Genomic DNA, 17,701 nt, shown 5'->3' with positions numbered 1-17,701 from the left:
TTCTCAAAGGTTTGAGAAGCTCCCCCAGTGGATGCTAAAATCTTTTCATTTCTAAAAGGAAATATTATATAGTATTATATGTAACAATTGTCATTATATCAATCCTGTCCTGAACATCTTATTAATATTATTAATACAAAAATTTGGATGAATGATTGTCTGTAACTCAATCACGCCAGAAAGGCTTTAAATGAAATTTCGCACAGATTATAGTCTGGAATTGCACATAGGTTACATTTTATCCTGGATAAAAATATCTAGCTTCTGCACCCTCTGTAATCTGTATGTCAAATTACATGCAGGCGAAGCCGTAAGTGGAAACTAGTTTGTTAAAAAAGGAGAGAGGGCGACAGAGTTGGGGAGGTCTAGAAATGTTTGGGAACCTCATGTAAGTGTCGAGAAATGGATCTCATTTATTATGCACTTTCGCAAAAAGTTACCTTATCCTTAAAATACCTTTACACCTTTTCATCCCTTTGAGTGAGTGGCATAGTAGGGGTCTATCGTTATAAAATTAAAATCGCGATTCAGTCAGACTTTGTCTAATCTATTCGAGAGACAATGACCATTAACAAAACATGTATTTAACATTAAAGGTATCAATAAGGTTCTTTATAAAATTAAATAATACACAAGTCTTAATCGTGATGGCGGACTCGAATCCGGACAAATACCACTGAATTTTTATGAGCTTAATTATATATGTAATTCATCCTGTGTTCGTCAATGAAGTGAAAAATGAGGTGAAACCACTTTAGGTTCTGTTTGGTATAGGAGGCCTGAGCCCAGCAATGGGACATTTACAGGCTTTTGTTTTATAAGAACTTAAGGCTTTTTGGGTGGTGCTGGTGATAAATGACTGGATATTCAACCACAAAATAAGAATTGTTATTGCTAAGCGATGGTATGGAGGATTATTTACCCAGTTGATTTATAGGCAATGATCAAATAATCCTATGAGTGCCTTTCAAATATCGATGTAATTCGATGCTTAGACTGATCGATAGCCTTCCTAAAAAGCCTTAATAAACAAATTTCCTCTCTTAGTACAAAAATATTCATCTTCATATAATTGACATTCAATGATAATTCCTAACCTCTAAATATTTACAACAATTCACGTCATTAATGGGAATATTCTAGCGCCAATTGCAAGATAAACCAACAGCCACGAATAAAAAAAAATGCTTTTTTTTTTAAATACTAATCCTGTAATTAATATCAATGTTAAAGTAAATGTCATTTTATATATTATATTGACAAGATTTACTTACGTATTATGTAGTATAATTTAAAAAAAAATTAACTGTCACAAAAAATTATATAAAAAAATGTTATATATATATATATAGATACAAAGAAAATATATCAATACAAAATTCAACGCAAGAAAACATTTCGAAGCGGGGCAGACAACTCGGCTGACCGCTACTAAGTAAGACGGGACATAAATTCTTCAAAGGCTAAACAAAATAAAAAATCAGAAAACCCCTTTAAGAGAGCTACCGAACTATAATTTATGGGCGGCCCAACGGCCATCGGTCCAAATAAAAAAGTCCACAGAGACGCAAAACGGTGAAATTGGAAATAATTTCGCGATAGCATCGTCCACTGGTAACTTTCAATTTTACGTTTGCAAATTTATACTTTTTTTATTATTTTACTTTGGATCGTAAGTTATGGGACATCGCTTTAGGTAGTAGGTGAAAAGTCTTTATTTCTTTGAAAATCGAATGTTATTGATTTTTAATAGATTAGATAAAGCGTTAACGAAAAAATATTTTATAATCTGTTACGGCAACTAATATTACCATAAACTAATTGTAGCATAAAAAAATAAATTTAAATATGACTATTTTTCTTATATATGTTCATAATGTTAGTTATTTATTTACTAACTAAGTACGAAATGACATAATTAATGAAATCAACTTTTTCTAAAGATTTTAAGTTTGTACAAACATAATTTCTTACATTTAAATAAGTCAACAATGGCTGCGACTTAATAAATAAACGTCAAATATGCATAATGAATAAAGCTCAGATTATAAAGTAACACATTTAATTCAACTTTAATTTAATTCATAAGAATAGACCCGTATGTACATTGGTACGTATTTAGTTTCTAATTTTGTTCCATATTGACCACAGATTAGGCAATAAACTCATACATTACCAAATCGACAGGCCACTATTGCTCCAGATAATTGAAGTCGAATTGCGAAGAGTAAATTAGAAAGCTGATTTGACTTTAGATAAATATTGTCTAAAATACATGTTGTATAAAATATTGCAATTGAGTTGATTAATTGTTTTATTATTAGATAAGGTTTAAATTATATAATAGATAAAGATTTTAATTTTAAAAGATATAGTTTTTCGAACCCAAGTTCGTTTTTTAAAACACATTTGACGTATTTCTTAAACATCGAAACGTCAACGACTGTCACTGACTGTGAACTGTGCAGCCTTAAATTTTTTTTATAATATTCTAGAATTAAAAAATGAGTATTTTAAAAAGTAGCTTGCGATAAGTGTTGTCGATTATCAACAATCATCAAAGATAGAAACACGATCGAACATCTTACATAATTTAGAATTTGATAGAAAACATTAAGTTGATATGTGTTGATGATAAAAGAACACAAGAAAACGTGTTTCTAGTAACAGCTATAGTTTTAAAACAACTGTCCTAGATCATAGATAAGATTGGCACATCCTGCGTACAAACAGATAAATAATTCATACTTAACACGGCAGATGTATATTAAAACAACTATTTTAATTGCCATTATTTCTTGCACTGCAACTATAAACAAGAGATATCTGTTACGTTAAAAAGAAAGTTCTGGATACAAAGTCGTAAATATTATCTATGTTATAAGTGTCACCATTAAAAGTCATAAAATTTTGTTTAAAGTTCATAATTTTAACAAATTTACAAAATCAAACGCTCCATCGAACTATTGTCGCAACGTAGTCACTAAAATACCGGTAGGGTTACAAAATTCTAAGCCTCATCATGCTTTGAAGACAAACTCACTTATAGATGCATCATCTTATCGAACACACACACACACACACACGTACACACAAAATATATCTCATGCACATGTACAATACATGTAAATAATCTACGCTTGCTTTAATAGTCGAGATGACATCGTAAGGAAACGCATTTGTCTGAAAATGTGAAGATTTATTTTAATTTTTCCGTTTTTCTTTCTTTTTAATATTTTTGATTTTTACATCGCATCGAAATGAGTTTTGTTCTGCATTATAAGTTCTGTTTATGTAAACTTAATAATAAAACGTGATACTGATTTTTTTTAAGAATAGGTTTGCGATTTGCTCCTTTTATAAAAAATCGAAAAAAATCGTCTGTAAATTTTGAGTCAATAAGGTTGATAAATTGAACAATCACAACTGAATGTGTGAAATTATATTTTCCTATTTATATAAAAATTATACGAAGACATGATCCGCTATTACTTTGATTTACGATATGATTGCGTCACGCACGTCCCATACTCACGAACTATCAATAACGATTTGTCAAAATCGTCAGCTGACCAGTTCAGTCAAGGCTGCAGCAGTGGAGTATTAATTTATTAAAACAGTAGCTAAGAAACTTAATGACATTTTTATGTTAAGTATCTGTGACATCGTACTTTTGATATGAAAAAAAAAACTAATCTTGAATCAGTATAATCAATAGCATTTCTTCCGTAGATTTCGATAGTGCACTATTGTAATATTTTTATTGATAAAAAAAAGTAAAGTTATTCTATTAGATAACGGGAGCTTCAGTGCGACGTTAGGAACACGTAGATCTATTCTGTAAGAACGAAATGTATACAGTGAACACAGATTTAGTAAACGTGCAACGCAGTGCTTGGCTAGATTTAAAACCGCTACATTTGGTTAAATATCATAACGTCTAAACCGAACTTAGCTTCTGTCTTGTCCGGTTAAAACTACCACTTAACAGCGCGTTAAAGAAAATCTGTAATGACCTTAAGTTTTGCATATAAATTTAAATTGTTGCTGTTGTTGCTGTAAACATAGTAATTGCCGGCAGTTTCAGTGGAAACGCAAGATGACATTAGTTCTTAACTATAGATTACGTAATATATATGTAAATCCATTCGAACGCATCGCTTTTCGTAATCAACGTTAACTGACTGTTAATTGTACAAACTGCAATATAATAAAAACCTGAAGTTAGCGATAATTACCGTCTCTCTGGACCAGATGTGGATGATTGCAATAATTGCGTTAAATAAAAACCGCATTGTCAGTAAATACGACGTAATTTTTTTTTCATGATCTTATAATTATTTTTATAGTAGCGTTAAGCTGTCATAATGTAATAATAAAATAAACTCATACTTCCTCTGGACGTTGGAATTGTAAATATGGCCGTTTATTGTTAACGTTTCACAGATTTTTATTAGTATTTAAGTTGAATAGTTGTGTAATTGATAATTAACTTTTTTCGAAATAATATAATATTTTAAGTACATATATGTGTTTTTCAATAATAATTTTTCGAAGACTTTTCTTTTTATTTATAATGGTTAGAATATGTTAGACTTATTAGCAAAAGGACCACCTGTCATTATCACATCGAAAATGCACCACCGACATAGCGAACTCAGATGTTAGTTAGTTTTAACACGGTTTTTGGGTCGAATATGTTGAGTGTGCGATACCCAGACAGGGTATAGAGCCTTACCACTTTGGTTGACGTAATATTCTTTTTTTTTTTTTAATTTATTCTGATCTATAACAAAATACATTGTCATTTGTATTCATTCATATAGAACACTAGCAGATCCGGCTACGCATTGCTGTGGTTTCATTACACTTTGAAATATACGGTATGATAATGTTTTGCTAAAAACCTTCTCCGTAACAAGCTGCATATAATGAAATTTCATGTGATAATAATTAGCGTCTTTTGCGAGGTGCGCGCTAAAACAACATCAACCTTTTTACAGATATACTAACTGCTCGTGCCGACTTCGCTCGGCTATGTTACAGATTCTGTCAGATATGATTGTGCTTATATTGGTCGTAGATGTGGAGTCTATAGCATACATTTTACATACATTAGCAGCCTGTAAATTTCCCACTGCTGGGCTAAGGCCTCCTCTCCCTTTGATTAGAAAGCTTGGACCACATTCCACCACGCTGCTCCAATGAGATGAATTATAAGCACAAATTAAGTACATGAAATTCAGTGGTGCTTGCCTGGGTTTAAACCCGAAATCATCGGTTAAGGTGCACGCGTTCTAGCCACTGGGCCATCTCGGTTCTTTGGCAGCCTTGCTGTTAAATGGGCTATTTAACACTGAAAGATTTTTCAATAAGAGCAGTAGGTTCTGACATTAGCGCGTTCAACCATACAAGCAAACTCTTCACATTTGTAATATGAGTATGAATATAATGCATTTGGTATTCATTTGTTTTATTCTGACCAATTAGTATATATCCTACTTTATGATCGTGAAACACATAAGTGATATTTAATAGTAAAAACCGTGACAAGGGCCTATTTTTTTCTCCCTTATTATGAAGGTATTTTGACGAAGGATCACCTGCTGAATAGCCCCGCCCACCTGGAGGCAATTATCCAATAATAAATTAGCATTATTGAGGATTCCTTACCGTTATACAAATGTTATTTATGTTTTTAATTGCTTTGCCTTATAAATATTTTAAAACTGGAACGTATTTATATGCAACTTTTCTATACGTAAAACGTATTACAGAATTGTCTTTACATTATAGTAAATTACAGTAAAGTAACAGGGCCCCAAATCTACTAAGAATATCGTAATCGTTGCCGTTCAAACGTATCCAGTTGCGGTGCTGTCTAAGTTTCATCGGAATATAATCGGGATTTTCTCGTAACCGATAAATAAGAAGAGGACCCACCTCAGTTACGATTAAGTTTAGATCTTTTTTTTTTGAGGAATAGTCGAAGTTCGACAGGAATAGAATCGGATATGTATCATTGTTATAGAATTGGATCCCTGTTACTCCACTCCTTTTTTTGGATGACACATGTGGACTACTTTCATTCGATACATGTAATTTCTTCACCACCGAGTACGAGAATTATAAACACAAATTAATTAATGGATGTAATTACCCAGATTTGAACCCGCAATGTTAGATAAACATGCAATGTGTTCTACAAAATGAGTCTTTAGCCTCAACTCAACTATGATAGACCCAAAGTTCTACAGAATTTATCAAATTATTTGTTTTCTTCGTCAAAAATAAGAGTAAATTTAACAGAAGAATTCTTGATGGAATCCTTAAGTATTCGTGATTAAAAGATGTGTCTGGCTCATTAAAAGCGTCGCAGTAATGCAGTTTATATGTTAGGTAATACGCTATCTGTGTATCCTTATCAATATCGCTGCAAGTGCGTCGTCCTTACATGCCTGATAAGAGATTTGCAATACAGTAAAGATAGTGTTAATCATCTAAAACGCACGTGGAATTGTTGATTTTTGCAATATTTTATAACTTTTCCTTTGTTTTTATTTTCATCTTTTGTTTTTATAAGCACACACACACATGCAACAGAACGCACACGCACACTGGCTCATATCTTTGTCTTACATGTAACCATATTTACTTTTAAATTTTAAATATCTATTGACTGCCTCGTTCGTCTAATGTCTAGATATAAGGCCGCATATCAAGACTCCTGGGTTGAACCCCTGTTCGGGCCGATATAAAGTTATTGGTTTTTGTATCGAAAAATTTACACTAACAACTAGCGGAGTCTGTATGTTTGAAGTGTGTACTCTGTACATGGGAGTGCCTCGGAGAGCACGTAAAACAGTTGGACCTGCGTCTTAACACATTCCTCTCTCTCAGTCTCATACTGATACTTTCGGTAGTTTTCACGTGATTGACGCACAAAGGAAATAATCATTATATATACATACATACTAATATTATAAATGGGAAAGTGACTCTGTCTGTTACGCCTTTATAGCTAAACCACTGAACCAATGGTAATTTAATTTGGCAATAAGTAAGCTGGAACCAAATAAGAACATAGGCTTTTTTACACTTAGGGGTAAAGTAGAAGTAGATAAATTTCACACGGGTGACGAGTCCGGTTGAGCCAGTAACATATAGACGTAAGTTACAAATTCGATCGATTAAATTTATCGTTTCCGAGTTATTTCGTTAAAATCTTGTAATCACTAAGCCTTGTTATATTCCGAGTAACGTATATTTTCTCAGAAGTGATTGTTTGCCGGCCGTGTGTGATGTTGATGATCGTTGACAATGCGTTGTTTCCACAGCACTGTTAATTTTTACTTGCGTGATTGTTTGATGTTTTAACATATTCGTTTGTAAATATCAAGGAGGCTGATGATAGTTTCAATTAATTCTTTTTTTTTTTATTTAATATTTAGATACGTTCTTCTTTTGAATCGTTGTTTGAAATATTATCAAATTTCTCTATTATTGATATTGTTCATTATAATATTATTTATATTAGATCTCCCTTTATATTAGATCCTTAAAGGTTATGGATTTTAAATCGGTTTCCAGAAATGAAAGGTTCTATGGTTTTCACGTTTGTTCGTGTGTGTGTGACTTTGTTGGAAACTACACGATCGCTTATTACTCATTCACTGAAATAATCTGAAAAATGTTTATAAAATCTATGCATATAATAAAATTGGAGTGTCTGTTATTAATATTAAAAAAACGTATGTATATACGGTACATAGATCAAAATGTTATTTTGTTCAATTTTTGTCTGTTTATTCCGGCTAATCACTGGAACGGTTGGACGGATTTCGACGGGAATTTCACTGGCAGATAGCTGATGTAATATGGATTAACTTAGGCTACAACTAGAATAATATTCTTTATCCCGGTTGCCCATTAATAAATTTATATCTTGTATAATATATTGAAAACCTTATTCATTTATTTTTTTTATTTTTGTATCGTTATGGCCTTGATGATAAAAATTCTTATGTAAATAAAATATGCATACATTAATATATCGTAAATACATATTAATTTTTACATAGTAATTACCATTTAATTCAGAAACGAAACTCAGCTATAATTAGTTCTTGTCATTATAAAAACAGACATGACAATCAAAACATTTATGTTTTGAAAATAATCGTCAGCTTCTAAATAAATGCAAAATGTTATAAACACTTACTAGATTAATTCAGTAAATTAGTCTTAAACTGAACCAATGCAGACATGAGCGAGCTGATAACGTATCTGATAAGCGATCTTTATCGGATGCAGCGGAGCGAACACTTAACAGAAATACCTTGTGATATTATTCTATTTTTTTTTAATTGCACATTTTTATATTAGGACAAGGTAGGCATTATTAAAAAATAAAAAATAAAGCATTGGTAACAGTAGGATATGTGATAGGATGTTTAAAAGATAACAAAAAAGTTTTATTTAATTTACACTTGTGACGTCATTAGAGAACTTTTAAGCTTGGTTCAGTTCAGTAGGCTGCAGAGCCGGATTTAAAGGTCTGGAGGCCCTGGAACCACAAAGGAGTGTAGGCCCTTTAACAACAGAGGAGTGAAGGCTCTAACAATTTTGTTATAAATTATTTGGAACATCTTATATCTGTCCGTCAGGTTTTTAAAACATATATTAAAATAACATTAAAATTGTTAACTCATCGGAATCTTTATAGGGGCTAATCTCTTATGGATGACCTAAGGCAGTTGCCCCGGTTGCCCTCCCCTAAGCCCAGCACTGGTAGTTTAGTAGAAATGAAGTAGCCCATGAACAGTCAAAATAAAAAAAAAACTTACCTACATTATGATAAATAGACAGAAAGACGTCGAGAAACAACATGTCTCATACTACTATTAACTATAAGAACCAGTAAATATCCCAGTGCTGAGTTAATAGTTTTCTCTCCCCCTGAGGACAATGTTTAGGCTATTTCTATCACGGCGTTCTAAGCGGATTGGTGAATGTGTCAGAATTACATTAAAATTAGATACAAGCAAGTTTGCTTAGGTTTATCTTAACCGTCGAGCACGAGCTGAATTATGAACCCAAAATGCTTGCCTAGGCTTGAAGGCATCGGTTAAGATACATTCTAACCTCTGAGCCATCTCGGTTCGTATTATAACATCCGTATAAAATATATATAAAGTTTTTCTGGCCTTTTGTTTTTCTGTCCAAAGTGAAACAAAGTCATCGCAAATATACGACAAACGTACATATAAAGATATAATAATTAATTATAATTTTCATCGATGTCATAATTACAATACACACAATATTAAACTTCATAATTTAACAATGAGTCACATTCCCATCTTATTTCGTGAAACGAAATCTTCGGAAGTAGGAAGCGGTCATCAAATCGATTGTGAGAGTAATCGTCGATACGTTGTTAATGCGAATGCTGACGTTGTATCGCTCACAATGGGCATTGTCTCGTGATATTTGAAAATATTCGACACATCATCTCTTGACGATTTAAATATCGATTTTTTTTTTCATAGCCAAATGCTTAATCACGTTTTTTATATCGAAAATCGATTGCTCGCCGATAATAAATCTAATTGACATTTAAATTATTTCATTATATGTTAGATTCATAAGTTTACGTCACTATCAGTTGGTTCAGGTTATTCGTAACCTCCTGAACCATTCGTTAATTACGGTTTATGTAAGCGGACGAGCAAATGGGTCACCTGATGTGACAAGTGGTCACCACTACCACTGAAAAAAAAATTAACCATTCCATTGATAATACGCCACCAACCATGGGACTGGTTAAATTACGCTTCAAATACAATACTAACACAGCAATGCTGAGTACTGCTGTTTGGCGATGGAATATGGATCTGATGAGTGGGTGGATTTACCCAGACAGGCTTGCCCTACCAACAACTAAAAGCATTAGTTGCTTCTGAATCACACCTCATATGTCTGCTTGAACCAAATCTTAAACCAAAACGAATCGTTTCTAGAAATTACTCGGTTTAATATCGAATAACGATATCAGTTGATTTAGATTAAATCGATTTCTGATTTAAAACTGTAATCATACTTTATGTTTAAGAAGGACAGTTATTGAGTTTTCTTATTAGATTCGCTTTATATAATTTTAATCGCAAATCTCAATACTCTGTATCGCTTTATTCTAGAGCCTGGTTACAATGTACTAAGCATAATTGTTGTGACGTTACTACGTGTTCATTGAAATTCTAGTATCTATCATCAACTTACATACTACTTTTTTCTTTTCCGTTATTAGTAGCCCTCTAATCCGAATGGCCAGTCTTTGGTAGCCTCTCAATCAAGCCTCGTGGAGAATTTTACTGTCCTTAAACAAAAAAAAAAACAAACTTTTTTTTTTAAATAACCTATTTGATAACAATTTTGAATATGAATTGTGATTTAGATTTTTTTTAAATTGCCTAAAGTAGATGAGACAAACATTGAAAACAATACTTAGTTTTTAATTTACACTAATAATATATTTAGTTTGTATGTATGTACATACGATCTCCGGACTAATGATCGAATTATAAAAATGTTTTCACTGATAGAAAGCTATATTATTTTTAAGTACTATATAATACATTATATTTATAATATAATGCCCACGTGCGAAGCCGGAGCAGGTCGCTGGTACAGTATAAAAATACAACATTTGTACATATCTACCAAAATCAATTACAATATATTTTCATATAAATCAAGATTCAATGGAAGCACGATATAAAACAGCACGTGTTAATAAATATAATATATTTTGAAGTCAACGCTTAATTCCATAAACATATCTACATACATATGTTTTGTTAAATGATTTGTTTTAACAGTTCGGTATGCGTTTTCTAATGAATCGGAACGATTGTGCGATCATATTTATATTTACACGAGAATAGAGAAAAACAATGGAATCTGAATGATCAACTGTTTATCTCCGTTGGTTATAAATAAAAATATCTTTGTTAGATATCATTCAACGTATCGCGATAAATAAAAACCGAATACCTCTTACCGGGGCCGGATTGAGTCACGTAGAGGCTTCTAGGCTGTGCAGTTCTATGCCCTTGTCCCTTAATTTAAAAGTCAAAAAATCCTTTACTAACACAGCTTCGGAATATGGATTCTACCAAAAAGAACCACCAAGAAAATCAGTAGTTACTATACGTTTTAGCATTAAGAGTACTTTGGTTTATTTTTCTTGCATACACACAAAGCAACGCCGGTCTTGTAAGCAGTATTTAATGTGGTCCATATAATTATCCAGATTGGATTCCAATGGTCGGAACGATAAATAAAAAAAAATGGAACGTTTAATTTTAAATAGATACGTAAAATCAAATGGTTTAATAAATATAAAATTAAAATTGTTTCATTGATTGTTTCATATGCGAATACTCGAGTGTTTTGTTCTGCGTACGCTCGCTATACTTTCTGACTTAGTACCGTCAACATAAAATAGGTGTAGCCCGAATCGTTTCCAATAATTATATACAAGAATAATTGAAAATTAACTATTACTATTATTTTATACAATTAATTATACATGTATATTTTAGGCCATATGTCAATGATATTACTTAAACGAATAGCTGAATTGAACGTACCTATATAGAATAGCATGCATGTACGATATACATATATATTTAACACGAGGCATATTACGATCAAATTATATAGCACTCATATTATCTCATGAAGGGCTATAAATAATAATCTTTGTGGAGTTTGACATATGCATTACCGATCGTCACATATTTTGCGAATATTATGATAAGTTGTTTTGTCATCTCCGCGTATTGTACCGTTAGCATCTAAAAGTTGACATTTAAATTTAATAGTATTTGTTTTTTTTTCTTTATAAAACGAAATTTTAACTTTGATTGATTTTTTATACGTTTTATTTTATTAAAAAAAAAAAACGGAAGGAATATTTTTAGTAATTATTAATTTTAGTTAATTATCCCTCTGATGATAAAATCCCTTTTAAGCTCAGTCAAGTTTGAGTTTGCGATTCTCACGTCGCTAGTTTTAGTACCGTTAGCGCAACAAGCGACCTGCAAATAGTATTCTACCATATTCCCGAGAATTCAGTTTGAAATTTGAAAAATTTAAATTCTATATTTAAAAAAGTTAGATCGCATTGTCATTTTTTTTATTTACATTGATCCATAACATATGGAATAGTTATAGATACGTACGTAATGTTGCTCCTAACCGTACGTACTTAGATAAACTCGTTAAACAATATACATGTTATTGATGACATTTTACCATAACTCGACTGTTAAACTGTATTGAATATGGATTGATTTGCATTTTAACCGTTAATATTGAGATAAGCTGTTCGTCAAATATACCGATGTTTTCCATCTGTAATTCATTTGACGTCATTTAATCATTGGCTGCAGTAATAAGTCACAGAGTGCAATTCAGGTTTAATAATTATTTTATTATTTACGTTCGATAGTTTTTATAACGCTTGTCTTAATAAAGGTATTTTAAGCGCCACTTAACAGTCTCTAAGTGACCCATAGCTCAGAAACAGGATGCCTCTCTCGATCAGATGGATATTGAACCAAGTGTGAATATGTTAGGAGCGAAGGCATATTTCTTCACTTTTACGTAAATTTGAAAAATTTTTTTTTTTTTTATTGAAAATACATCCTAAATAGTTGACAGAGTAGCAGATGTACCACTTGATGGTAACGGCACTGTAAAATTAACTATGCATTCCATAATCAATGCTCCACCTTGGAAACGAAAATGTTATGTTATTTGTACCTAATGTTACACTGGTTCACTCACCCAAACTAGAGGACAAAAAGTCCCGCCCCGAAGATCTCAGGACATAATTCATATTATACAAAGATAGAGACTCTTTTACTGTACACTACATAAGTAAGTAATACTCAATATACAATATATATTTGTATAATGAGGTTTCCTTATAATGAGTATTTTCTTCCAGCGACCTTAGGGTTCGAATTATGTAATGTAAAAAATGGGCAAGGTAATTGGTTCTTAGACTGCGTCCACCGACAAAACATATATTATATTTAATGGAATAGATAATACTCACCACATCTGCAACGCCATTTTTTTAAATTATTCTAATATTTTGCGCCCCTTCCGTTTTATGTTGATGGTACTATAAGAGATACTTTCAAGCAACTATATTGAACACGAATAAAAAAAAAGGCTTAAATTTTAATCTTTTATTTCGTTCACATTCGATTTAATTGTATAAAATCGAATAGACGTTTCGAAATTTAAATTGTTTTGAAAATTTAAGAATCATTTTATAAATTTCAGCACAATTTAAAATCTTGATTTAATATCTTTGTTTACGTATAGGCAAAATAGTATGCAAGTATTATGACAGACGAGCTATACTATAAAAAGCAACCAGTTACCGACTTTCTGATGCCGTCAAGAAGAAATATCAAAGAGAAAACGCTCCAACAATACCAATGTTCCCACAGTGGCGCCACTAGCGGCGTTCTTAGAAAACACGGTGTCGAATGCGGCGCCGGCGCGCTTTCCTTTAAATTTGGAATCGCGTAACGCGTCATGTTACTCTATGTGTGGCAATGTTTACCAGTAACATGTGGTAGGTATAAGGAAATGTGTGGCCTCTATTCCTAGAAATTTTATTAACGTACTCTAGGTGTTATTTTTATAAACCTCTGCAAACTAGTATATCACATTTTTAATAAAGATTGTGTTCATTATTGTACCAGCCTATGCATATTATCTTAATTATCTATTATTTTCAATATAAACGTATACATTACATTAGGAGCCTGTAAATTTCCCACTGCTGGGCTAAGGCCTCCTCTCCCTTTGAGGAGAAGGTTTGGAGCATATCCACCACGTTGCTCCAATACGGGTTGGTGGAATACACATGTGGCAGAATTTCGTTGAAATTAGACACATGCAGGTTTCCTCACAATGTTTTCCCTCACAGCCAAGCACGAGTTGAATTATAAACACAAATTAAGCACATTAAATTCAGTGGTGCTTGCCTGGGTTTGAACCCGAAATCATCGGTTAAGATGGACGCGTTCTAACCATTGGGCCATCTCGGCTCATAATAAACGTATATCATCCTTAAAAATATTACGATAAAGGGATGAAGACAGAAGTTTATCATAATCCAAATGTTATCATCATAATCCACTTACCCTGTTATTAATCTTTTATCTCAGTTACTCAATCTTATCTCAAGATCTGGCCAAAATGTTGGTCCAACCAAACTTTTTTTCATAACATAAGCTGACGTGCTATGCCACCTGATGGTAAGTGGTCACCACTGCCTGTTGACATTGTCACCGTAAATAATTTAAGCCATTTCTTACGTAACTAAGACGCCACCAACTCAGACAACTGAGATGTTATATCCAGTGTGCCTGTAGTTACACTGGCTAGCTCGCTCTTCAAATCGGGACAAGAACAATTCCAAGTATTGCAATTTGGAGGTACAGTATTAATAATAATAATAAATAAATTTGATATTTGTAAATAAATAAAGTTTACTTCACACCAAACTTCATCAAATTCGGTACAATAATTTGTCCGTGAAGACAGACGGACAGACAGAAAGGCAGACATTTGTAATATTAATATAGATAACAACATCAATGTGAAAATAATAATTGTTATAAAATATTATAAACAATTTTTTTTATAAAAAAATTGTTAACTTTTCTTCTTAAGTAGTTTTAAAATTAAGAAGCTTAAATTTACGATTAAGATTTTGATTGTTTCCTTTCTGTGTTCTTCTTCAAATAATTGTGAAACTTAGAATAGAATTATACTTTTGTTATATTATATTATTTTAATCAGTGTACACATTGTTGAAGAACCAAATAAAATAAATATAAATATAAAAAAGGTTACATTCAAATCAATTGGTCCCAAGGCTAAATCGGGCTCAGGCGTTCTTTTTGAAAATCGATAAACACTTGGTGGTAGGGCTTTGTGCAAGCCCGTCTGGGTAGGTACCACCCACTCATCAGATATTCTACTGCCAAATAACAGTACACTGTATTGTTGTGTTCCGGTTAGAAGGGTGAGTGAGCCAGTGTAATCACAGGCACAAGGGACATAACATCTTAGTTCCCAAGGTTGGTGGCGCATAGGTGATGTAAGGAATGGTTAATATTTCTTACAGCGCCTTTGTCTATGGGCGGTGGTCACCACTTACCATCAGGTGACCCATATGCTCGTCCGCCAACCAATGCCATAAAAAAAAACCACTAACTCGATTTTTTCGTATAGACAATACATCGATTCACAACTCAATGGCTAAGTCAAACTCAGTAGACTTAGTAACTAAGCTCCAGTATCGGGGATCAATTAGCCGGAGTCATTTAGTTCGTCTTACAATGTTTCCTCATATCGTTATATTCTCACTACACGATGTACAAGCGAATTGACACCAGGCAGAGATTTCACAAATACTCTGAATAACTCGAACATGCTTTCTTATCGTGTAATAAAATGCCTTCATCCTTTCTAGTTCTGAGTACGTGATAAGAAGTGCTTAATACGTGTTTTTTTTTTGGTTTAACTGAGTACTATTGTAATTAACTTTGAAGATCTTTAATCAGTTTTTGGAGATATTTCGTATGTGGTCGATTCATTTGTCAAGAAAAATTGATTCGTATACGGTAATTTATTAGTGCCACTGGTAACATAGTGGTTGATATTCGACCATAAACACTATTTAAATTTGAGGAATACGTTGTCTATTTTTATTTCTAATTTATTTTAATGATAACACTTAAGCTGTTCAACAGCTATTATATAAAAAAAATGATTTGTTTTTGTTTTTGACCATATTTTTTATTTATTCTATCGAGTATATTATTTATATTAATAAATATATATACGTTATAATTATAGATTTTAATTCTTTGAAGATTCAGAGCTAATTAAGAATTAGAGGTTATTATAAAATTTAAACTGTTGAAATCTTAATAGTTATTCGTGCAATGGTTATATGATATACGAGAGTCTGATTAAATCTAAACATTTTATTGATTTCTGTCTTTGTTCACAGCATGATGGACTCCGGAGGAGCAGGTATCGAGTCCCCACCAACATACCACCGAAGTTACGAACAGTACGTTCAAGGAGCTGTGGAGAATAGCACCGATTCAGTACAAGACCAGACAACTCCAGAGCTGGTCGTCTGGTCTACGCTACCATACGGCTTGGATTACAGGGCGCAATATGATTACAGAAGCCCCTACGATACATCAAGGGATTATTCCTCCCAGCAATACGCAAGGGCGCCGTTTACCACGAAGATGGGTCAGGCCAAAGCGCTAAAGGAAGCCAGAATACGAAGACCCATGAATGCCTTCATGGTATGGGCGAAGGTAGAGCGAAAGAAGTTGGCTGATGAGAATCCTGATCTTCACAATGCTGACTTAAGTAAAATGCTAGGTAAGTTATTTATACATCATTTTATTTTTTTTCTTCAGAAACTTATGTTGGTATATGTCCCTAATTTAATTTTCATTTTATTATTATATGTGTATTTTACACGGACATTTTGTCCGTGCCATTGGTGTAATCTTTATTTTTTTTCTACGTATTTTTATTACCAGTCAATATCACATTTTAAATGAAGATTAATTGTAATTAAAAGAACTTTCTACAGATCTTTCTTAGATAAATTGAATTCAAAAACGTTTGACTGATCACAGTGAAAGTTGGGGCATATAATATGTCTTAGTTCATAAAGAAGAAGGCTCTCACCTCACTCGTCTTCTATACCGTAAAACCGATCGAAAATACTATTGGTATATAAAAGTTAGACATCAGGGTTTTACTATTTTATTATAAATAGAAGCAAAGTTTTGATAATTTATACATATACCTATAGAAAACTAGTTATATTAAACGAAATAAAAAATCACAGGAAACCAACCCTTGCCCGATGACTCAGCGTAAACAGGCAATCCTCACTACGGAGCATTTGAAATTCAAATTAGAAGCGACTAGTTAAAAAAATAACATCTATCATACCGAGTTCTATTAGCATAAAATTATTTTCTATATTTAGTAATATTCAATTTACACGCGTCGAGTTTTTAGGTAGTGTTTTGTTTTTTTTTGTTTTTTATTTTTAAACAGGAATTGACATTTATTTAGATTTAATGTTAATTCTTTGAAATTTATTTACAAAAACGAAATATTTCTTGTAGAGTAGGCTCATGAAAGCAATTTAAAATCGTTATAAATAAATAAATAAATATTGGACAACAACACATACATTACTCTGATCCCAATGTAAGTAGCTAAAGCACTTCTGTTATGGAAAATCAGAAGTAACGACGGTACCACAAACACCCAGACCCAAGAAAACATAGAAAACTAATGAACTTTTTCTACATCAACTCGGTCGGGAATCGAACCCGAGACCTCGGAGTGGCGTACCCATGAAAACCGGTGTACACAATACTCGACCACGGAGGTCATCGTTATGTTACGGTGTTAAATTAAATGTTTGGAAAGTAGACTCTACCGAGAAGAACAATAAGTAATTCAGGGGTTTCTCTTTTCCACTATTTTAATTATAGGGTATCTTACCAAGAAATATACCTAGAGCAAGTATATCGATATAGTAGTACCAATATAT

General features: G+C 32.5%; 1 protein-coding gene across 2 annotated transcripts in view; it reads left to right on the top strand.

Moving 5' to 3' along the window:
* Positions 1–17,701, top strand: part of LOC125073555 (transcription factor Sox-17-beta.3) — a 112,451-nt gene that overhangs the window by 13,531 nt on the left and 81,219 nt on the right. For both annotated transcript variants that reach the window (XM_047684417.1, XM_047684416.1), the window contains exon 3: positions 16,115–16,503. In XM_047684417.1, coding sequence (XP_047540373.1) covers positions 16,115–16,503 — 389 coding nt within the window. The remainder of the gene's footprint in view (positions 1–16,114; positions 16,504–17,701) is intronic.

This window comes from Vanessa atalanta, chromosome 24, assembly GCF_905147765.1.
Source record: "Vanessa atalanta chromosome 24, ilVanAtal1.2, whole genome shotgun sequence".
Taxonomy (NCBI): Eukaryota; Metazoa; Arthropoda; class Insecta; order Lepidoptera; family Nymphalidae; genus Vanessa; species Vanessa atalanta.
This window is presented reverse-complemented; position numbering and strand designations above follow the sequence as displayed.